At 45.1% G+C, this 24,218-nt stretch overlaps 1 protein-coding gene across 5 annotated transcripts in view; it reads left to right on the top strand.

Annotated features, from left to right (window-relative positions):
• Window positions 1-24,218, top strand: part of BCL11A (BCL11 transcription factor A) — a 71,740-nt gene that overhangs the window by 5,169 nt on the left and 42,353 nt on the right. For all 5 annotated transcript variants that reach the window (XM_064146062.1, XM_064146064.1, XM_064146063.1 and 2 more), the window contains exon 2: window positions 1,023-1,352. In XM_064146062.1, the coding sequence (XP_064002132.1) occupies window positions 1,023-1,352 (330 nt within the window). The remainder of the gene's footprint in view (window positions 1-1,022; window positions 1,353-24,218) is intronic.

The raw sequence follows: 24,218 nt of genomic DNA, 5'->3' as shown, positions 1-24,218 counted from the left end.
GGCATTCCTTTATTTCAGGATAAAAATGAAAAACTGACTGATTGCCTGTTTTCCTTAAGTACTAAAAAAATATCCCATTTAGCTAATATCTTGGGGTGGACTCCATCATGAATTTGATGTTCGAGTCCCAAGGAGTAACTGAAAAGTGAGAAGTGCCTCCCCTTGCCCTGTAGGCATTTCTGCTGCACTTGCTTATCATTTTGGATTCTGCCATTCATTTATTTATTTGCCCCATCCCCTCCTTCCCCCAGAAGAACTCCTGCCTTTTGACTTTTTACTTTGGAAACCTAACACTGGCTGATTTGGCACAGTAGCGCAAATGCATACATATACATGTACACGTGCATTATAAAGCTGTATGTGCCCTGCATATCGCTGCTTGGGTGTGTTAGTCATGCAATCTGGCTCTCCTTTTCTTTTACCACATGCTACCTGCATGGCCTGTATAGGGAATGTGCAGTATCTATATGTTGAAACAGCTTTTGTCTGCACCCATGTAGTTCAGGCTTCTGAATTTCAGAAAGTAGGTCTGGCTGTTGGAAAATACACATCCGTGTGTGTGAGAGTGTGTTCAGTGTTTTTAGTCTTGAGTTCATATACATGAGTAGTGTACCTGGCAGTAGAACACCGTATTTACTTCTCTTTGTAGTACCACAAGAGTTTCACAGTGTATTCTCCCAACCTATTCATTTAATTTTAGCGCCGAACCATTCAGACGAGTCAGAAATTTGTCCTCATTTAGGAGCACGGAGAGGGTTGCAGCGCTTGCTTTCTGAGTTCTGCATGCTACAGCTGCTTCTGCAGAACGTCTTCCTTGTAACTGATGAATTCATCTCCTCGCTGCCGTGCTAATAGCTGTGTTGGATGGGTTTAGTTGGGGGGGAGCAGGCGGATGTTTTGAGCGGGGTGTAATATTCATGAAGAGGGGGGCTCTGCGCGTTCCTCAGCCTCCCCCCCCGCCCCGCACCCAGTGCCTTTCCCCACAAGCTCTAACGGTTTTCCTTTTGTTTCTCAAACTGCAGCCGAACCTCTTGAAGCCATTCTCACTGATGACGAACCTGAACATGGCACATTGGGAGCTCCAGAAGGGGACCACGACCTCCTCACTTGTGGCCAGTGTCAGATGAACTTCCCGTTGGGGGACATTCTTATTTTTATTGAGCACAAACGGAAACAATGCAATGGCAGTCTCTGCTTAGAGAAGGCTGTGGATAAGCCACCTTCACCCTCACCAAGTGAGCTGAAAAAAGCATCCAATCCTGTGGAGGTTGGCATCCAGGTTACGCCAGAGGATGACGATTGTTTATCAACGTCATCTAGAGGAATTTGCCCTAAACAGGAACATATAGCAGGTAAATTAAAACAAGGAGAAGTGTTTGCGAGTGTATTTCTGTTTCAGTTGCAACGTAGCATGTTCACAGTTGTAAACTGCCGTTGTCTGTCTCTGTTCTGCTTGCTGTGACTGCCGACGTGTTAAATACCCTGCCTTTGGTTAGTGGTGAGCACAGGACTGGTGCTTCTTCCTAGTGCCTGAACGGAGGCAGGATCAACAGGCACGTGCCGCGCCAGCCGGTGTTCCTCACGGTATTGTTTGAGGCTGCTCTCGTGATTTGCCGGTATTGTAGTCACCGTTTCCCAGTGTCTTGCCTGCCGTAGCGCTGCAGGAGATTTCATAGCCTGCTGAGTGATACAGCAAGGAGCTTGCGAGTCTTTGGCAAAATCGGGGTGAAAGAGTTAACTGAGCATCAGCCAGCCTTGGTTCCATATTGGCTGTCAGCATATGGACTGTAATTAAACACAGCCCCATGGCAAAGTGACACCACCGACCTTGACTTTAAGATGCCATTTTCAACTGGCCAGGCCAGAGTAGAGAGGGCAGTTGCTGAAGCGCACAGGCATGCTTATTCGAAAAGTTTAAGGGCATGTTGGAAATTTCAAAAGGTTGGTTTGACAGGAAAGGCCGCTCACTGCAGGCTGCCTCCTCAGCCAAATGATAAATGCTTCGCTGTGCTCTCTCTTGTCTCTGATGTGGTTTTGACAGATGTATCTTGATTTTGTTTGTGGTTTACACAACCACATGTCAGCCGTACAAATGTCCAAGGCAGAGTTCTGTTTTTTGCAACAAACAATATGAAATGTAGGTTTTTTTAACAAAAAGAGTAAATAATTCCGTTTCTTAACATAATTACTATTTTTTTTCCCCGTTAAGCCAGTTAGCTGTTCACTGGGCAGATATTTTCACAAATGAGGTTAAAAAGAGAGAGTGTGGTATGTAAGAGAAAATCCCAGAGCCCTGGGAGTGTAAGAAGGCATGCTCTGCTTTTGAAATCCTGCTAGTCAACAAAAGTACTACCCATTTCCAACAAACCTTGCAAATCACTTCAAAGGGTGCCAGTACTACCAGTCAAAGACGACGAGACTGCAGAATATCCATGCCAATAAATACCTGAACTGGTTTCAGAACCCCCGCTCCCAGCGATGTCTGGGCTGTGGCACTGCTGATATCTCTCTTTGGGGAGCCCATAGGACTGCTCTGGGTTGTCAGAGGCACAGTACATCATCACATGATGTGCTGGAGCTTGTCATGGGCTTGCTTTGGCCACAAAGTTAAACCATAATAGGGCAGTAGGAGCTGGGAGGTTCAGCTCAATCCTTCTGCAGCCTCCCTGGCTTCGAAACTGGTCAGTAAATCAACGCTGGAGAGCTGTAGCTAGAAGGGTTTGTGGTGGCAGCAATTAAGTATCAGTGCACGCATGTATTTCTGTGTACATACATGTGTGCAAAGCCATCTGCGTACACTTGTGTACCTTGTGAACAAATATATCCTGTTTCCGCAGAGTTTAGGTATTATTTTCAATGCATGTATATATATGTGCGTTTAAGAGGAGAAAGAGGCTTAGCTGCTGCTTCACTGTGTTTTAAACAAGACTTAAAAATCCTCATAATCCCACACGCTGCACTTCTCAGACATAGATGTTAAAGGTGGTTTTTTTTTTCCTCCCAGAGTGGTAGAGGGCAGTGCCCATTTCCATGTGCTGCCTGCAATCTGATGGAAAAGGAGCAGAAACGTAGGCATGATTAATGAAGCGGGAGCCTGGTGGAAGGGATTTGTAGTCTTCCGAGCGCTGGAGCCATACTAAATCACCAAATATGGAGGAGCGGCGGTGTGATGTAAGGCTGTATTTACGTACAGCGCTGCTCTGTTGAAAAGACAAAACACAGTATCTGTCAAGCAAGAATTAAATGCGTTCCCTGCCCCATGGACCCAAATAGGTCCCTAGGCTGAAGGGATGGCCACACTAAGGAGATCTTCGTGAGGGAAACTCCTCAGCTGAGGGTTTTGCCCTGCCGCTCATTTGGAGCAGGTGACGTGAAGTCATTTGGAGCAGGTGATGTGAAGTCATTTGGAGCAGGATTTGGCCTTGTGCGATGTCATGAGGATTTTAACTCAGTAAAGTGTCTGGTTTTAACTGACTTTAAGTAGTTGAGGAGCAGAGAGCAGTGAGTGTGAATAGGTGCACATGGGTAGAGGCTTTATTTTGCTCACTCTTACATGTCTGCCTTTGCTCTGCAGTGGGCCGAGCTGGCAGCAGCTGCGTTGCTGTGCAGGGGGGCAGTCTGTGATGCACGTGTTGTTCACAGGATCACAGGACGGTAGGGGCTGGAAGGGACCCAAAGAGATCATCGCGTCCAACCCCTGTGCCAGAGCAGGACCGTACGATCTATCTCAGGTCACAGAGGAACACATCCAGACAGGCCTTGAAAGTCTCCAGAGAAGGAGACCCCACAACCCCCCTGGAGAGCCCATTCCAGTGCTCTGTGACCCTTACAGTAAAGAAGTTCCCACTTGTTGTGAGCAAAGACTGAGCTGTGGCTGTCCAGGTGTCTCCTGCACCAAGTTTTCTGCACGGTAGTGCCCAGCAGAGCTTGTATGTAGGAGGTCCAAAAGCAGCAGGTCTTCTCCTGCACCTCCCTGACTGGGAGTTGAGGCAGTGAGGTCTCCCGGTTCTTCCCAGTGGTGGGAAATATAACCCGACTTTCAGACAGGGTATGGAGCACCAGGAGTTACAATCTTGGCATTGCTTCTTCTTTTTGTGTTTTCATCTCCTCTTTCATTTGAGTTGAGCTCCCTCTTACAGCAAAGAAGCATGGCTGTAGCTGGAGTGACCCATTGCTTGTGGCCAGGAGTTTATGGAGTCTAGCAGTAATATTCCCAGCAGGGGTCTTGGAGGGAACTGTGGAGTTCAGGTTTCTGGAAGGCCCCTGCAGTGAACCTCTTTCAGTTCTGGCATTTTATTTCTGATTTCTGTGCAAGAATGCAAAATCCAAAACTGTATGAGTGTGTAATCGAAAAAGAGAAAAAACCAGGATAGAGGCTGCCTTTATAACAGTGTACAGGAGCTGAGGGCACTGGTACTGTCTGGTAAGAGACCAGAGTGTGCGATGTAAAAATGTCCCCAGTTGGTTGTTGGACTGAAGGAGGTGTTTCAGGTTTGCTTTTGATGCAGAGGTATGGTTGTAGATAGGCCCTCGGTGTTGGATGTGCTCTGTCTGCAGTTCTGTAGCCAGTAGGTTGGTGTGCTCCAGTAAAAGATCATCTGAAGATAAGTAATGGTTAAGGATCAACTTAACTCTAGACAAGGAAGGAGACATCGAGTCATTCAAATGCAGGGAGAAATGGTGTTGGGAGAAATAGCGTCTATTTTAAGTGTTGATAAGCTGCCCTCTGTCCTCACCATTTTCCAGAGACGGGGATGGTTCTGAGAGCTTGTGTATGTGTGTGCAACCCATGCAGTAGCTGTGAGATCCACCGAGGTGCAGGCATGCGTACCTGCCCATTCCGTGTGGGTGTCTTGACTGTGACTTACTATAAAAATGTTGAGTGATGCTGATCCAGTGCCGAGGCTGAAATGTCATAAATTTAACAGAAAATTAATAGGATATGTTGTGTGGGTCCAATGAGGCAGCTTTCATCAATATGTATGTCAAAGCCTCACCACCAGATACCGGCAGCCCGTGATTTGCAGTGAGTGCTACGGCAGGGCTTTACTTATCCGCTCTCATATTTTACAATAGGGGGAAATATTAACTGAAGTATCTGGAGATCAGTGAATGTAAAATTGCTGCTCACTTATTGAAAAGGCTGAAGAAATATTTATTGGCTGCCGGTGTCAGGTTTTAGCGGTTTGTTTGTTGAATGTATAAATCCGAGGGAATTAATGAAAGGTTGTTTTTTTGAGTGAGGAAGGATCTTAAATGTAACTTGGATTCAGTTGGTAGGAACACTTTCGAGTGCTGCTGCATATTCCCCTTTACAATGCCGAATGTGTATCTGCAGATGCTGTATTTACTGTACAAAGAGGGGAGGAGGAGGGGATGTCATTTTTACTTGCTAGAATCCTTTATTCTCTATCTGCTTGTGGCATTCAAATAAAATACATAGGAAAATAACAGAAAAATCCTCTCTCTGCAGGAGTGGGGGGAAGGTGGACACAATTCAGTGCAAATTTTTTGCACCAAGTACATTCGATTATTGCAGTTCTCAGGAGGTAGTGTCTTAGAGTAGTCATTACACCACAGATATTTTCTTGGGCGATTATTTGTAGTTGCCATTATAATTCTGCGGCTTGTAAATTGCAGTTCCTTATGATTTTGTTTTGTTGTGGAGACAAATTATTGACGCCTGCCTTAATTAGCATTGAAGGTTTAAAAAAAAAAAGGCGTGAAAAAAGGGTATATGGAAAAATTTTGAAGTCAATGTCTGCTTTCCCCATACAAAGAAACAGCACAGATTAGGGAAAAGAGTCACAGGCAGGAAAAATAGTGAGGGTGCTACCACAAGGCTCCCACTCCAGCAATTCGGAGCCCTGTGTACAAGCTATATTTGTAAATAAGACAGATAAAGGTTGTGAACCAGCAGCTTGCTGTTTTGTCAAAGTACAATGTCAGAGAAACTCTTTCTAAGACAAATTGTAAATAGAAGTGTCAGGATGATTGCATGATTGAACTCTAGAAGTGTCCTGCAATTGTTGGCATTGTCAGAAGACTTTTGAAAGCTTAATTAAAGGCGGTGGCCTGTGTGGCTGTGAAATCTATTTCTTGAGGGGAGGGGGAATGTAAAAAATGTAGGGGATCAAAAAGTTGCTCTAATGCTGCTCGTGTGGGGATAAAGGGGGGGAGAGTCAGTAGTTTCCTTGCTTTCCCTGTTACCTTTTATAAATAACATTTTGTAAAGAAACGAACACGTGACGCCAGTATCATCTTTTGTACAAGGTAAAGACTGTGTTAGTTTTCCTGCTCCCTGCTGTTACAGACATCTCATGTAAAAATGGCTTTTTATTTGAGACAAATATGAATTCACTCGAAGCACAGAAGCAGGATAGAAAGTTTTCCTCTGCCTGGTCATGATTCTTCCTGGGGAGCATGAGGGTGTTGCGCTGCCGTGAATCCTAGTCGGTTGTTTCCTGCAAGTCAGATCTGGTATAGAGGCTGGGATGCACGTTTGGCATTCTTTCTCCTATTGTATGGGACATGTAATTGTGGAGCTCACCCTAGGCAGAAGCACTGCTGCATCCAAAAACGTTTGTGGTCGTTGAAGAGGCAGCCTGGCATGCGTTAAACTTTGTATAGATCTGCAAAGGTGAACGTTAGCATCATGTGCTCAAAGCTTTGAAAACAATGTGTGGAATGAATGCACAGACGATGAGAGAGCCTTGCAAGGTAGTGACAGGCAGTGGGGAGTTCAGCCTCTATTTTGCCTGCACTCATCCTCATTGCAGATTTCTTTTTGGGTAGGGGGGGTAAAATTCCCCTCAGGCTTCAGTCTATTTTTATATCAAATAGTACCAGCTTTGTGTACAATAAAAGGTGTTTAGCATCAAGCTGGACATGGCCTGGCATGTTGCCACTTGTGGTCTTATTTTTTTTTTTAGCTAATTGCTGAGGATCTCTCCTTACCTTTCTGCTTGTTGTGATTTTGGTCTGATTGTGCTGCTGCCAGTGATCTCACGAGTCCAGGGAGGTCATCATCTCAGCCTGGCAAGCATCAGAATGCAGCTTGTATCCATCTGGGCTTTATTTTACATGTTAGCACAAGTTCATAAAATGCACCAAGCTCATATATTTTAATACTTTAAGACCTATATATATGTTCATACTGGTAACATGGCTCTAAAATTAACCATTGGTTGTGGGGGTTTTGGTTTTGTTGTTTTTTTTTTCCCCTGGGCTAATGAACATACTGCTTTGTACAAATGCAGTAGCTCCAGCCTGCCTTCTGGTAACGTTGGGCATAGCAGTGGTATCAATGATGACTGATACAAGTTGCATAGATTGCTTTTTGAAATAACAGGCACGTTAGTGGACCCACAAACTGTCCAAGCGCTTGGGATTACTTTCTACTTCATACTGAATTTCTGTTAAAATCTTATGGGTTGCCATTCTGAGTGCACTTTGCCCTGCAAAGGACACAGGCTGAACAGCCTCTGTCCACTTAAATGCTTGAAGGAGCTGGACCAGCACCTGCGGACCCTCATGGAGAGGTAGAGCAAATGCTTACCTTTCTGAAACCCTCCAGTGTTAATCCCAAACCCATTTTGAAGCCCATAAACATAATTTTTTTGGTCTTTGTAATCAGGTTTAGTATGCAATACATCCTGCATGGGGTTCAGTGAGTTTGTTTCCCAACCTTTATTGGACAGCTGCACTCGCTGTGCATCTTTAAAATCTCTCAGTGAGTTTTTTCACTCTTCTTCCATGTGGGCTGGTAATTTGGTGGCTGCTCCCCGTCTCATTCTTCATTCGGAGGTGGCATCTCCTCGGGTTGGCAAGGGAAAGGTTTGCGGTGTGGGGTGTGGTGAGGTCAGCCCCAATCCCAGCAGGGAATTTGTGTTCTTCATTTGCCTTTACAATCGGAGCACAGCTACTGTACCTTGGAGCAGCTCTCAGGTGTGAGCTCAGATGGGCGCATGTAAATGTCCTGACAGATGCAACACAGGAATATTAATGTTTCCTCCCCACCACGCTATAATAAAGCTGTATGCAGCCAGCTTAATATGCAGCCGAGCTGGGAATTGGATAAAACTTCGATAGCCTAGTGTGAATGACAGCAGTGTCAAAAAATACTCAGTGTGCCACAGTTTGCATTCTTGTTTGCCTTTGATCTAAAGCAAAATGAAAACATCCACTTCTTTCTCTCCTCATTGTGTATAGGTGTTATTCCTCTGCAAAACTGGCTACTAAGTAGGGAAAGAAAACAAAGTATAGGGACAGTGCAGAATTATTTGAACCACATTAATGCCAGCTTGCTGGGGATGTCATTTTCCCAAGTATTAACAAACATTTATTTTTTCTATTTGGGATTATTTGCTTTGCTTTTCATTCTTATTTAATATTTGGGTCTGGTTGAAACAAAGAAAATGGAGTTGCTACAAGCGGGCTGGAGCCCACTTTGCCCCTAAGGCTGCAGGCACAGCCCAGGCTCTACATCCTTTTCACAGAGGTTTCGTATGCATTGTCCAGGTTCAGGTCTTCATTTCCATCCAAAGATACCTGTTTTTCAGTGTGTCTCTGTTAGAATATTTTTAATAATGTGCTCATTTAACTGAATCAACAGCTGTCAGGAGCAGTTGTAGTAAATCCACACAGTGCACAAAGAAAAATATATACGTTTCCTGAAACAAAACACTTGAAACAAATCGGCTGCCAAAAAAAGCTGCTGGGTTCTGGGTTTCCAGACAGTGCACCAAAGTGTTTCTTCTCTCTGCTCTCCCAGGAGACCTCTCCCTGCTGCAGTTCTGCTGGAACTTTTTACCTGAAACAGGTTGTTGTTCAAAACCCCACTGCTTTCCCGATTTAATGGGTGTGGAGCTCAGCTTGAGCACACATTTTTGTGTTTTCCGTTGAATAGCTAGGCCACCGAGACTGGAGAAAAAGAAGCAAAACCCAAATAACCATATTACCGTCAGGGAAATGAGGCTTAATATCCCTATGAAATAGTTTGGAGGAGAAGCAATGCTTCAACTTCGCCTTTCCAGGTAGGTGTTGTCAGTGTGCTGTTGAGATCTGAAGCAGCTTCAGAGGGTGCTGAATTGGCACTGGAATGGGTGCAGTGGTGGAGGGAGACCTGGGGAGCAGGTTTTGGTCAGTCAAAACCAAGGAGTTTCTTCTTCCGTCCTCCTTCAGCTTTGCCTTAAGTGCTCAACAATTACACCTACAATTTGATTGTAGCTTCAGATAGAAAAACCTCTGCCTAAATAAACAATGGAATTGCTGCTGAACAACAAAGGCTTAAAGAAGCACCCTGCCTTTAGTGGTGTTTTTATTGTTGTTGTGGATATTATTATTATTATTATTATTATTATTATTACTGCTATTACTACAACTATTACCTTTAAAAAATAAACACTCATTACAGTTGCCTGCTCCTGAGGAAGCAAGGAATTGAATTTTGCATTAATTTCTTGCTTAATTGATTTAGCAGGCAGTGAAATATGAAATGCAAAAATGAAAATATCCCTGCCGCCCCTTCCCAAGTTCACAGCAATTAATTCATCACCCAGCGTTACTTTGCAACAGCATCACAGCTGGGTTTTTTTTTTTTTGGATGTTGCATGAATCATCTGGGTTTTGTTGCATTTTAGCTACTGAGTTTATTCTTTCTGAAGTAGCAGAATGTATCAGCAAAACCGTCGTGTTTCAACCAGGGCATCTGCAAGCACGTGGAGCATTTGCTCTGTAAGGGTAGCCAGGGGCTTTTCAGTGTGTTCTCTGTTCTTTATGCTGATTTTTGTGTTTAGGAAATAGTTGTTGTGCGAAAGGAAAAAGTCGCTGAGAAGCCTTGTTCTCTAAAACACAGTGGGATGCATTTAGAAAAAGAGAGTATTATCCCCCAGAAGATTATTTAGAGGCTGTGTTATTTTGTAATAAACTATAAACTGTCCTGTGTTAAATTTGTGTTACGTTTAGAAAAAAAAATCAATAATGAAAAATTAAATTCTGATAAAGATACTCTTGGATCTTTGGAAACAACTGCTGTCCTTTTAACTAAAACATTTGAGGCGCTTCAAAGAGTATGTATTTCTTCTGATCTTAGAGCTGTGTGACTGTTAGCAGGGAAAAAAAATCTTATTCTACATACAAGTGGATTGCTTAACAAGTCAGCACAGACACATACTTGTTTGTACAATAGAGATAAAAATTCTTGTATAAAAATAATTCAGTTGCTGACAGCAGGCATTGTGCCTGTGCTGCCTCTTTTGTGCTGGCCAGGGGTCAGGGACCACGGCTCCCACTTTCTGCCGGGGGGGAGGCTGTCACAATCGCTTGCTGGAGCCTGGAAATAAGTTAATTGCTTTATTTTGAGGAATACTCCAAACCCACTGGTACGGTTTTTACATCTGTGTGCCATTTCCAGGAGCAGTGAACGAAAGAGGGGGAGAAAATATCTCCTACTGGGGGAACTGACTTGAAGGCAATTTGGAAGACACGGCCTTCGACAACTTGGTGACCTGGTGGTAGTTGCTGAACTCTTGTTTTCAGTTCCAATTTATGCTGTCACATCCCGTAGTGGCCCCTCTGTAAACAGTGCCCGGGTGAAGTAACGTTGGCGTTGGGGGGGCATGGCTCAAACCCAAGGACTCAGGGCCGATACAGATGTTTGGTGGTGTGGCTGTTGTGCGGCACCAGGCTCCATTCTGCCTAAGACATGTTAAAAACGTGGGCAGTTAGCACAGGCTCGAGCATCCTCCTCTTCGCTCTGTGGGGGCACAGGTAAGGTAAGCCAGGAGGTTGGGGAAGCTGGGGACGTGAAAACAGAAATTACTGGAACACTCATCAGGGAGGCAGGCAGCACAGCCTTACTTCCCCGATCTCTTCCCGGTCTCGGGGTCGCTGACAAAGCCGAGCCCCCCCTCCTCTCTGCATGCCTCGGGGTGCTGCGGGAGGTGCTGACAGGATCAGGCCTTGGCGGGGCCGGCTGAGAGCGGAGCGAAGTCTGTGAGTGACCGCCGGCGCTGAGCGATCCCCCCCGAACTCCTCTGGCTCCCTCCTCGCCGGCTTGGCTCCCCGAGAGCAAAGCGACTTTCTCGGTGGCACGCTCTGGTGCGGAGATCTTTGCATCCCGCCTGGCTTTTTTCACTGCAGCAAGTTCCTGAAATTAATGCTGCCGCACTCTGATGAAAATAATGTTTTTATAATACATTTGATGTTTACACGGAAGATGTGACTTGAGGGGAAGAAGGCTTTTTTGGAGGGTGGTGGAAATCTTGTTAATCTGCTCTCGGAGAGCAGCACACAATACTGCCTATGAGCAAGTCTGTGCTGCTTTTGATAAATTACCATGTTTAGAGATAGGCTTGGCTCTTAAGGGCTTAGTTTTCTGAACAAAGTCCATAACAATGTTTTCTGCCTCTGTTTGTCTCCAGCCCCTTTGGCTTGACTCGGAGCCCTGTGTTTAGTTGAAGCTCGGTCTGGAAGATATAACAATTTTGCATTAAAAAAATAAGGAAATCACAGGAAGAAAAACCCTTTTGCTTTTTGGATGAATCTTACTGATAATTTGCTCAAGCTCATTTGAATTTTAAGCACTTCTTTAATCTTCAAAGGCTAAATTGCTTTATGAATATGCATGGTGTGGGCAGACTTTAGTTCATTACCTAGTTGTAAATTCTAATGACCATTAGGTCCTTGCAGTAATTGCGAATTGTTTTGCATTTTTGATTGGCCTATTAACATGTGCATTCGGCACACATCAGGCCAGCCTGTCAGGCTGCTGAAGGAGAAAAAAAAAAGGTGAAAATTGTTTTATAGCACCAAGATTCTTAGATTTTCAATCTTGGAAAATTGATGATGTAAAAAAATTAAAGCAGTGTTTTTTCTTCTCAAGATTGAAAGTTCACCAAGAGATTTGACATATTTAATTTACATGATGACTTTGCACTCCTTCATTAATGCAATTTGCATATGAAGCTGTTGTTAATCACTTTTGATCATGTTTTGTGTATTAGCTGCCTCAGTGGCTCTTCTCCCTCAGATGCTCTAGTAGAAAGCAGCAAAATGATGCATCTTCTTGCCAAGTTTCCTTTAGTGAATTGAGGAATTAGGAGTCTAACCTTGAGTAATTAAATATGTTCTATCAGTTCTCTTTTAATGTTAAGTACACTTGGTTGGAAGTGTAGAAGGAAATTGTTCCCATTTGGGGGAGACATTCCTTTTAAAAAGAAATCCCTATGTATGGATAAGAATTGTTTGCTGTGATGTGGAGTTGCCTGGTCAGAGGGGAAAGGTGGCAGCAGGGCAAGATATGGCAGGACTCAAACTCTTCTTTGCATGACTGGTCATGAAGACAGGTGCCCCGGGCCTGATCCTGTGTTGCACATGTGTGCAAAGCTGTTGTAGGTGTTGAGGTGGTGTTTTTTTGTCTGGGGACACTTGTGCCAGGGAGGGAGCACCCCATTGATAGGAACAAGTTGTGCTGTCAGCACTGCGCCTTTTCCAATCAAGTCTTCCTGTTGCCTCATCACGAGGAAGGGTCTTTCCTCTGCCTGCCTAGGCACGGTGTTAATTGTCTAACAGTTGCTGTGAGATGGGAGGGAAACTGGGCTAGACGCCTGCCTGGCCCTTATAGGCTGCCCAGGCCTCCCCATCTGGCCACTGCTAGAGGCTGTCCACTGTCTCTCCTGCCTGGTTGGGACTTTGACCTTGAGTCCCTGTTGTCTGGCCCTTATGCCAGCAGCATTATGACCCTTGTCTGTGGAATCAGGCCCTTGCCTTTGCCTGATCCATTCAGTTGCATGTCTTTGGTAATTGATGCTCAGCTTGGGTTTGAGAGTTTATCACTTGGTAAGGAGGTGAATTGGAAAGGTGAAATTGATACCCTGATTAAAGGAACTACTTAATGAAGGAAAATAAACAGTGGGAAAATGACCATTCTGGAAGGAGCAGAAGTATAATCTTAACCTCGGATGAGACCTGCTGCTGCCCTTCCATGACTTCCAGCCATACCACACTAAAAGCATGGTTCAGTTCAAAGTTGTTAATATTCAGCTGGGAAACAGTATCCAGAACACAAATAAATTATTAAGTGCATGAACTTTTTCGGCAGTAAGATGAACTGATGGGGTCCATCTGCAAGATCCAGGGGCTTTTTATTTGTGTGTGCTGAACAATTCTGCCCTCTCCGACTTCATAGCCTTTGGTCCCTGGCCAAGTGCATACATAATTGATTCCACACGCGCTATCATTTTCTTGATGTAATTGCTTTAGTAAGATATGATGAAATCTAATGGATAATTTACTATATGAAAATGACAAAAAAGTAAATGTTCATGTTTTGCACTGGGTGTGGGGAGGAGAGCACCCAGGTTATCTACATGGGGAGAGGAAACCCGCTTCTAGCATCTCACAGGGGCCAAAATGGAGTCATTTGCTGGAGAACCTCAGAGCAAACTCTCTGTAATTAGAGTTCTACAACACAGGTGAAAGCAAAACACTCACGTTGTTTGGAAGTATTGTTTAATTTTCATTTGGCGATTCTGTATTGGCTGTTCTAATTGCCAGAATGTGGTCTCAGGGAGAAAAGCCACCCCCTGACACAAGGCAAGGGGGTGGTATTTTTAGAAGTAAATGTGTCCTGGATTTGCTGCCCTGTGCTTCAGATAGTACTGACACTGGTCCTTTTCCTGGCAAAAGGACCTTGTATTCTAGCTGCTTAAATAATGCACCAGATTAAATGCAATGTATTGGTTTGAGTTGGTGTATTTTTAGATAGTTCAGAAGTGTGTAAATACCAAATCCACATATAATTCCATACACATCCAATGGAAAAAAAATCCACTTCAAAGTTTGGTGTTATGTTGGTCTTTACAAAATTATTTGTTAGTCTTACTTCTTTTGCCCCACTGTTTCCCAGGTCTGGAACACTCTGTATTCCTTTCCATATTTTTTTAAAAATAGCCATTTGGGGTAATGTATAGACACAAAAGTATTTTCCTATTTGCTTCTTCCCCCCTGCCTTGCTGTTTTCAATGTACTAAAAGAGGAAAAAATATCCAAGGCAAACCCACATAACTGTAGCAAACTGTTTCTGAGCAAGTCATAATAATGAACAACACATGATCTGAAATGTGATCAGCAAACATATACTTATGCCAAGGAATTTTTGCCATTCACATACCAAGGTTCTGTAAATCAGTAAACCGTGGTGGAGGAGCCCCTCGGTGCGGTCAGGGGAGGAGCAGGAGCAAAAGCAGAAGCAGAAGCAGGAGCAGGAACAGGATGGGCCACCTCAGCAGAACTGTCTTGTTCATGGAACAGGGAATAGGAACAAGTTTTCTCTCTTCCACCTTCTTCCTTTTGGTCCGTGCACTGAAATGTAAAAGCAGTGAGCAGACCAGAGGGAAAGAGCAGTCTGAGGTGTTTTCAAAGGCAAAAGCAGAGAGATCAGTAGCAAAAAAACCAAAATTTCATTGCAACACATTGCATGGGATTTTTTTCCCCTCCTCAACCTTTTCCCATCTTACACAGAACAAAAATGTAAATTACTTTGTGGTCCTAATTGGATTTAATTATTTCTTTAAGAGAGGGTGGGTGAGAGGGGGTGGGAATGGCACACAGCTGTCCTAACAAAACAAAGGAGCCAGAAAAATCCTCACTTTCCCCCATGTTGGCTAATACATTGTGCAAAGGATCTTAGTGCTGATGAGCAAATGCAATGCCGTGTAGACCTGGGGAAAGGGATAGGAGCTGTCTGCAGCTGGGAGCATTAGGGAAAAGCTATGCTAGCTGTTAGGAAGTGCACCTTAAATGGCCATTTGTGATTTCCTATTAATTTTTATAACTGCCTTGTTTTTTAGAGCACCCAGCCTGGCCCTTCCCTTGACCTAAGTTCTCCCTGTCTGAATGGTTTGGCCTGCAGTGAGAATCAACCTCAGTACTGGGCTGTGAATCCTATCATTGCTGCTTACCTGGGAAACAACAGCTTTCTTGGGATGCTGACAGGAGGGACAGGGAGTGGATCTGGGTCCCTAGAAGTCTGTGGGGTGTGCCTGGTGTGATCAGGGAACTGTCTGTATGCACTGAATAGGGTCTGCGGTACTTGGGTGATGGCAGCAAGATCTGGGTGGGCTGATGCTGCTTCATAGGTTGATGGCACATTGCACTCGCAGATCTCAAAGCACTTTACAACCTTTAATGAATGTGACCACTATCGTGATTTATGGTGTGATTCATTATTGGTATTGGAGGGACTGTATTCTTATTTTGTCATTTGCTGTTAAAATTAATACACTCCATGCTGGCTATAAAAGTGTATTTGCATTTAATTGCAAGTCAGTATGAATTAGTGGATATGATTTAAACTCAAACCCACTCCTTAAAAAGAAGTCTTCAGTGGGGATGGCAAAATCAAGCTCTGCATTAGATTTCTTTGGTGGACGTAGGGATTTGAAGAGGAGGGGGTGGCTGGCGCTAGGCTTTTTTTTTTTTTAAGTCTTCTAGGTGCTTTCAGTAAAAAATGCCTTTGCCAGGACGGGCTTAGGCAAAGTGGTCAAGCACATCTGCTCTTGGGAAGGTAGAGAAGAAAAGAGGTTACTAGTAATAGGGCAGCAGCACAAAGGGAAAATTGTACACTGGAAGCATTAGTCTCCTCCGCGGTGGTGTGGCCAGACTGGTTTAGCAGACAGGATGATAGATTGCTTTGTCAAGGGTCCCAGGGTGTGCCCTGAACTTGGAGCACTTTGTTTATCTTGAATAGAAAGGGAAAAGCACAGACATAATCGATGTCTAGTTTTTTAGGAGGGAGGAAGAGGTAGAGGAGGGAGTGGGGCTGGGAGGGGAGAGGGGGATGGTGGTGGGGGTGTGTGTGCTGCTGGCGCTCCATTAACAGATGAACTTGGCTGAAGTCCAGAGTTTGATGAGAGAGTGTCACAGCCCCAGAGTCGGCCAGCCTTTTCAGTATTTTTTTTTAAATACCTGCTGACTGTACAGCAAATGCTCCCAGGTCTTCTGGCTAAAGGCAGGAGGGGAAGGCGGGAGAAAAGACACAGCTCCATTTTTTCCCCTCTGAGCCAGTTGAGACCAGTCCCTTGGCCACGCACGCAGGTTCTATCATCTTTCCTGGCTTGCTGTTGGGAAAAAAGAGTTGTCACTGTGCCAGTAACCTGAGGGCCCAGGACAGAGAGGAAAAAAAAAGAAGGGGTTTGGTGTTCTGAGAGGCAAATTAAACTCTGAGAGTATGTGAGAGCAGGAGGGGGGGTATGTGCCTGGGAGATTTTACAAATATCAGGAGTTAAATCTGGGGGTAAAAACCATCTGTAAGCCAGTTCCTGCCTGGGGACGGTGAATGAATGTCGGGACAGGCTGAGTGCAAGTGAATGACAGAACCTTTACACAGTAGCTCAAACCCATTAGAATAACTAAAATCAAAATAAATAAGAGAAAAAAACGCAGAGCTGGCCTTGGTGTGGAGTTGACTGCGCTTCCAGCCTTTTTGCAGCTGTCACTAAATTCTGCTGGGCTGACCACAATGTCAGGGTGCTTTCTTGTAATGCCAGGGTGGCATGAATAAAGACAGATTTGGGCTCTTTACTGTAGTACTGTGTTTTGAGGTTTTTTTCTTCTTAAAGTTACTTGCTCTGCAAGAGGTGTGTTTGGCAGGGGTGTAGGAAGTGAGGCTCGAGTGGATGCTACCTGGGAGCTTTTGCAATGTGAGCACCTGGTCAGAGCTTCCCAGGAATGCCCAAATGGAGCGTAGGTGGCCCCAGTGCACTGACAACTTGGCAACAGAGTCTGAATTCAGGGCTGGTTTTGGTTTTTTTTTTTCCTCTTGGTTTCTGATTATGCTGTCTAACAGTTGTTCAGCTACTTACTGGTTTTGGCAGGAGGCTGAGCCTGCAACATCCTGACATTTTTGCTTTTTAACAGGCCAGTCTCATTGTGCTGGAACAAACAGCAGCTTAAGTGCGTTTCACTCCAGCTGATCGTCTGAATAACGTGTACTCTGGTCAAACACGAAACTCTTCAAAGGAAAATCTTGGTGCCTTGTTTTCCATCCTGCTGACACCAGGTGGATTTCAAAATGCACAGAAAAGGCATAGCTGGGAATGCACAGGCTCCCTTCCACTGCAAAAGGGTGGCATGTTCAGAAACACAGGTAGGAGAAGGTCACCCGCCTGTTGTGTGCCCCTTTGATCGGCTGCCAGCATCATATTTCACTGGGAATTAGGTTTGCTTTTGGTGGCCGTCCCTGATGGATAGGGAAAAAGTGCCAAGATGGCCTTTCCTGATGAAAACTTTTACTGGCCACCCCACTCTTTGTGGGGCAGCACAGGCCTGTGAGTCCTTGTTTTGGGGATTTTCAGACTATGGTGGTGGTTTCCTTGTTTCCTCACCTTCCCCTCTGCATTTTTAGCTAGCAGCTGATGATTTGTGGCACGCTGAGCTCTGCTCTGTGAGGGCAAAGTACAAAAGGCTGGGAAAAGGCTGTGAGGTACAGCTTCACAGTGTTGGGTGCCAGGACTCTGGAAGTCTCCCTCCTGAAAGTGGTTCTTCCCTTGCTTTCTGCATTGCATGTCAAAGTGTAACTGCTTTGATTATGAACTTCCCAGCAACTTGGTATCCTTGTGTTTTTACCCCAGGCATTTGCCTACACACGTGTGCAACTCTCCTCTGTAATGCCTGCACAGCACTCCCTGTTATCTGCTGATCACCATGTTTACTTCTACTGCATCCATTACATGAGGACCTGAGTGCCTTGGAGATGTTAATGAATACACCCTCACCATACTGGGGTGAGATAAGCAACCGCGGTTCTACAGCACAGCACAAATGGGGTGACTTGCCTCAGGTAAGGCAGGAAAGCTGTAACAGATCAGGGAGAAAAGCCTGGTTCTGCCCCATTGCGCTGCCCCACTGTGCTGCCCTTATTTTACTTCCAAAGCCAGGGAGTAAAAAGGTATCTTCAAACCAGCCTGCTCTTTGCCAAAACCTTTCTGTCCACCTCGCTTCTTTGGCTGCTTCACCTCTTGCCCTGTCTTCAAGCTCTATGGAGATTCAGGTGCTGGGGAGAAGGTGCTTGTATGTGGCCACCCAACACTCCATCCCCTTGGGGGAAATTCACCTTGTATGTCTTTGGGGACACAGTGAGCTTTGCAGGGCTTTTTCTCACATTTGGGTAAACAAGTCAGTGGCACAGGTAGGTTGTGTGTCCAGGAGACCTTTGGGTCAAGTACCCGCGTCTGGAGAGCCTGCGATAAATATTGTACAGTGGGAACAATGGGGCTGTAACAGAGCTGCGACTGAAAAGGCTACGGCTGAGCAGTCGGCTGGCTAAGAGGCTGCTGGGGAGCGGTGTAGTATTTCTACTTCACACTGATTGAAACGTCGACTAAAAATCAATGTTGTTGACTAGTGATAATTTACAGTTTTCTCGGTGCTAAGTAGCTGTGTGCAGAAGGATGCGCTCACGGCGCTGGGATGAGTGCTGAGCGGTCCGGGTGTGGTGCTGAATCAGATGCGTTATAGGTCAGCCCTTTATTTGTTTCATCATGACTTTTACACAGTTGTCATGTAATTTATGTCTGCTTTCACGTTGTCAAACATTTTCATTGTGGCTTCTTCTTAACACACTCCTGACACAAACACGGCTGCTTTAAAGGCACTGTATTGTTTCATAATCTGAGAGGAGGACTATAAAACATCAAATTACACTATCTTCAGGCTAATCTAAATGCACTACAGATTGAAATCAGAGCTCATTTGTCCCTGATGCAAATTATTAAGTTCTAATTATAAATATCCATTTAATTACCACATACATTTTTATTCTGCAGACCTTCTCAGCAATTCTGTCTGAGATACAGTATATGTATAGGAGAAAATTTGCTGTAATTAATGTGCATTTCCTAAATAATAAAGAACAAACATAAGCCACTTTGTTTGTGGATGACATATCTGCACACACATTTTTAGCTATCTGTGTCGTGGTGTCAGATGCTGAATACTAATTCAAAAATAAATAGAAAAGACAAAAATTTAAAGTTTGGAGGTTTATTTTCCTCCTCCCCCTCACTGTGAAAAGAACTGGGTCCTTCAGCATCTTGTGTCTTTCCCTCGTGCCTTTCCCTTCTGAGGGATGAAGGTGGCTTAGGGAAACATGACGTTGTGTTCTCTGTCCTTGGCATGGAGGAAAGTGTCTGCTGGGGCAGATCCTGCTTAGAGTTAACCTTGGCGTCAATTCCAAGCGGTTCCCCTGCAGCCACTTGGTAGGCGTAAAAGAGTTTGGGTTCAATTCCGTATGGTTATTTATGTTCGGATTAAGAAAGAATTTCTGTAACATCCATTGAAGTCTAGGCAAAAACTCTTGGCAGGCAACGACATGAGCCCAGATGCAAGTGATGTCTGTCAAAAATGATGTGTGTGGGTGTGTGTCTGTACCCATATACATCTATGGGGTGAAAATCTGACTGCATGGCAGTTAATGTGAGCATTAGCACAGGCTTCATTGAACTCGTTTGTGTCTGTTTTCAGGGTAATAAATAGGCTTTCTGGAAAGGGTGCTTGTATGGTATTGGTAATTAAAAATTAGCTTTGATATTTCTTAGACATCTATTCCACTAAAGCTCCATTCATTTTGTCAGTTGAGTAGCTGCAGCAGTGTCCTTAATTCCTAAGCAAGTTTTCCTTATTGTTGTAATAATTCTATCTCAAACTTCGTCCCGGAGTTGCAGGGCCTTAGGAAGAAAATGATAAAAGTGTAAAAAGTGCTGGTACAAGCCTAAGGACCTTTTATATAAAGACACCAAACTAAACCCAAGCCTGATTTCCCAAAAAAAGGAATAATTATCTTGGCTTTTCTAACAGCAGTATCTTTGGAAAGATCAGCCTAGCCTGTCTTCTCTTTTTTTTTCCCCTGAAGCATTATAACTGTAGTGCTTCGAAATACGGTTTCTATTGTGACTCCTCTGTAGTGCTGTCACCATACAGAGAAAAGTGTTTGTGATTTTGCATCTTGTTGTTTCTACTATGCAGAAATGTAAGCTACAGTCTGACCTAGCAGTGGAATGGTGAGCGAGCCACACCACGGGCTTGCAAGTGCTTTAATTCCTGCATCATCTGCTTTTACCTGAGCAGCTGAGTGTGTCTCTCTCCTCATTTTCTGGAGCTGAAATTAAACTACGTATCCTATCACCCAAACTAGCATTCCATAGCTCAGTACTCTTTATCTACTGTTATTATTACTATTATTATATCCCACAAATACGTCGGTCATTGTATTGCTAATGTATGGTAGGGTGCTTTGGCTAGGACAGGCTCGGCTTGCTAATGGGGTCACTCATGTCAGGGTGTGATGTATGGATTATGTTTACCATGGCATGTTTTGTTTGTGAGCGAGGCTGTGGGAATGGGGCAGATGATGAATGAAGATACTGCGTGGTTTCACGCTAGTCCCTGTGGTCGCAAGTCTCCAGTATTATAAAGAGCTTCTTGTGATGGAGAGGTATTTATGTGCCTGTAATAGACTTAAGCTTTAGGTCTGTGGCTGGACTCGAAGGTGTGATAGCCAGCCAACCAACCACTTTGGTATTTTTGGTGTGACCTACGTAAACTCTTGGAATTTCTTGTGAAAATCTTGGAAGTGTGTGAACTATTCAGATAAATACTGCTGAGATATTGGTCTGTTTTCTGTTGTTGAGCCTCCACGTGTCTGCTGGATGATCTACATCACCAAAATACAGCCAAACGCGTGTGTGTGGGACCCTTATGCTGAATGTTTTCAAAGACCTTCCTTACCATTCATGATGCAAGTGAAAAATTAAGGTTGCCCTAGTGCCTTCACATCTCAAGCACGCTGCCCAGGTTGGAGTCATGGGCACAGCAAGGACGACCTTTGCCTTCTGGGTGCCTGGCTTGTCACCATGGCAAAAGTATGCTCAAAGCTTCTGTCTGGTCTCTCCCGTGGGTCCAACTTTCCCTTTCTTCCCACTGTGCATCCACTTAAATGGACAATTGGTCCATACATGGATTCCTTACTTATTTTATCTCCTGAAAGAGACGGAGTCCAACAAGCTTTTACCCATCGAGTCTATAGAGAAAACGGCCAGGCAATTTTTGTTTCAATCCAGGCGTCTCTCCGGAGCGCTAGTTCCAGAGACTGATCAATAGGTTTTATTGTAGACCTCACTGTCTCTAAAAGCACCGTGGCCTTATCCTGTCTAAAAATAGCATTTGCTCTTGCTGCCTGCAGAACCTTGACCTGTGAAAACCCATTTGGAGCATAACTGACACGTGCAGTCAGCTGTGCATCCAAGACCTTTGCATGCCCCAGGAGAAAGCTCTCTGTGCTCCTTGTAGCCCTTGTTGGGAAGAAGGAGAAGGGGAGGGTATTGTGGTGGATGAGGTGCCCTGGTCTCTCGGACATCCAAAGATGGATGAATGCTGATCTTCCCTAGGTGTCTTGAGCAATTACTGCTCCTGCTATGGGCAGCGCAGAGGCTTCAGGAAGAGAACATCTCTGACCACCCATCCCTTCTTTGGGAGGAGCCTCCCAGAGAAGCCCAAATACATGTTCATCCCAGCATCATGTGGCAAGAGCATCCTTTTGTGAGATGTGACTTTACCATTTCTTGTGGGAGAGCTGCTGAGCCTTGGCAGCTTTGGGAACCACTGCTCTAAAAATATTGGTTTCCTTCCATACTGCTCTTAAGACTGAATGAAAGAAGGTAATCTAAATTAAACCACTTCCTGATGAACAGGTGCATTTTATACATCAAGGCAATTCCCAGGGGCAGGGTGAGGGTGGAGAGCTAGCCGTGATTTTTGGTGACACTGCAGTGCAGTGGAGGGGCCTGGTACTTGCTGCATACTGCAACATCTGGCAGAGAAGAGCCCTCTTGCACATGTGTATCCTTCATCAGAAAGGAAGGACTTATTTGGTGTTTTCCATGAAAATGAAGACATGTGGGAGAAGAGGAGCCAGAGGACCCTGCTACCTCTCCCTAGTGGGGCCAGGCTGCCTGGGAAGGGTTAACCAGCCTCCCCGGCGAGCAAGGTCTGATGCTGAACCTCTGGGAGATGAAAAGAGAATCGAGCTATGATTGCAGAGCTGTAAAAAGGTGGCATTTTGTTCTGCCACTAACAAAAGCCAGGACTATTGTTGCCTCCGAGCTTGAAAGCGAGGTCACCGGTGGTATTAGTGCAGCTAATCACATAAGAGGGCGGGTGGGCTCAGCGCACAGCGTTGTCTGCTGCTGGTGGGGCTGAGACCCGCCACCCTGGGCTGTTCCCAGGCACAGGTTCCTCTTTGGTTACACAAAATGTCCGCTTCCACTCTCCTAATGCAAAGGCTATTATTAGCTGGTGTCACTCAGTTATCTGAGAGTGGTGCTTTTAGCTGCCACCTCAATGCCTGACACTTGGGTTTACAGCAGTTTAAATTAAATTTTAGACTGGTTTGGCTTTATTGGGTGTAGACAAAAGAAGCAACTGCTGTGGAAATGTAATCTGGCACCAGCAGGGATGAAGAGCCCTGACTGGTCATCCCCTCTGTCCAGGCTTGGAGAGTCTTGACATGCGGGTGACTGTTTTGGGAGTGGGTACCTAAAACAGCATCCCTTGGAGAATGGACACATGCGTCCTGAGCTCAGTGCCAGCCTGTGTTGCTCCCACCCAATGTATGGTGAGATGGAGACCACACACCGAACTAGTGCTTGCCTTGTGTGTCTGCCCAACGGCTGTAATGTGAAGCCCTTGATAAAGGCTGTTTTCTTATTGATGGGTCAGTTGGTTGGGTCCGTTTGTTCTGCTGATGGGCGTGTTTTTGTCTTACTCGGTTTTGACTAAAAAGTGTCAGGCCTACAAGAAGATTGCTCGCATATTTATTCTTCCCAAAATTGGACCAGGTCAAGGTCAGGTCCGAAAAAATGCGTCAGAGGTGGGATCACCAATACTGCCAACTGTCATTACAGGTGGGTGGCACAAGGGGTGGTCATGCCAAGTGGGGAAAAGGAGCTCAAAGCCAAGGCTGGCATCAGAGACTGGGTTTTTCAGGGACAGCTGTAGGTGGCAAAAAGAGATGGTAGGAGACCTCTCTCCAACATCATCTGCTCGAAGGGCATTCTTAGACATTGTATCTAATATCGCCTCTGTCTTTAAAGTCAGACTGATAGGGACCAAAGACACCTTGGAAGATCAAGGTGCAGCTGGCCCTGCTCCAAAACTACTTTCTCAATAACCTTCTTCAAGAAGGGAAGGGTAGTAGCAGGCCATTATTCAGCAAGGTTGTTCATGTCAAGATATATTTTTCTCTTTAGCAGGAAGATGCTGTTCGGGGTGGCTGGCACCTTGCCCTCCTGAAGTGACCAGTCATCACCCCAAAATGCTGAGGCGATGGGCTTCGTGGGGCGGGACAGCGAGGTTCAGCCCAGAGCTGGTGGGCGCAGCCACTCCGCACGCTGCGTTGAGTCAAGCTGGGTGGAACTAGCAGGAAAAAGCAGATGTTACAAAAGGTAACTGCTGGATTAAAACGCAGTCCCCCTCTTGAGTTTACTGGTGTCTTTTTCTCACGGCTTTGGGTTCAACGACTGGCCTAAGCTGACATTTTTCTGGTATATCTGGGTGTTGGCTGGCGTGCAGCTCTGGCAGGTTGACCTGCTTCCCCTTGAATCCCGCATCCCGTGTTCATCGCCGTCTTTCCCATTTAATTGCCTCCCGGCATGGGTGAGTTCTCCAGCTGTGGTTTGTGTGTGTAGGGTGCATTTCAGGGGAGCATACACAGGTGCTCCATGGGCGTCTCTACACCTACGGAAGGAAAATGTGGTCTTGCAGGCTCTGGAGGCAAGTGTTTTGTAGGAACACCTCTTCAGTTTCTATACCCAGCACCATGTTTGGCACTGGGATGGACAACTGTGATTATCAGGTTAAAATTGTCACCTTACAATATGATGGTGGTGAGAGTAGGGACCTGCAGTAAGTCTAACAAAGTTTTGGTCCTGGTGGTTTCCCTCATTCCCTGAGGGCTTTTGGGAGAGTCAGAAATAATTCGTGTTGCCATCATGTTTGTTTAGTTGCAGGGGTGGTAGGATTTGATCTCTTTAGTTTCAGCATGTGGTATTGTGTTCATCTGAAAAATGAGAACCTTTTTGGGGCAGGTAATATATTTGCTGGAAGGTGTGATTGAGGGAATTAAGGTACAGCTTTGGCTGGCAAAAAAAAGATGAAAAGAA

This window comes from Pogoniulus pusillus, chromosome 7, assembly GCF_015220805.1.
Source record: "Pogoniulus pusillus isolate bPogPus1 chromosome 7, bPogPus1.pri, whole genome shotgun sequence".
Lineage (NCBI taxonomy): Eukaryota > Metazoa > Chordata > Aves > Piciformes > Lybiidae > Pogoniulus > Pogoniulus pusillus.
Note: the sequence above shows the minus strand (reverse complement) of the source record. Positions and strands in the feature narration are given on the sequence as shown.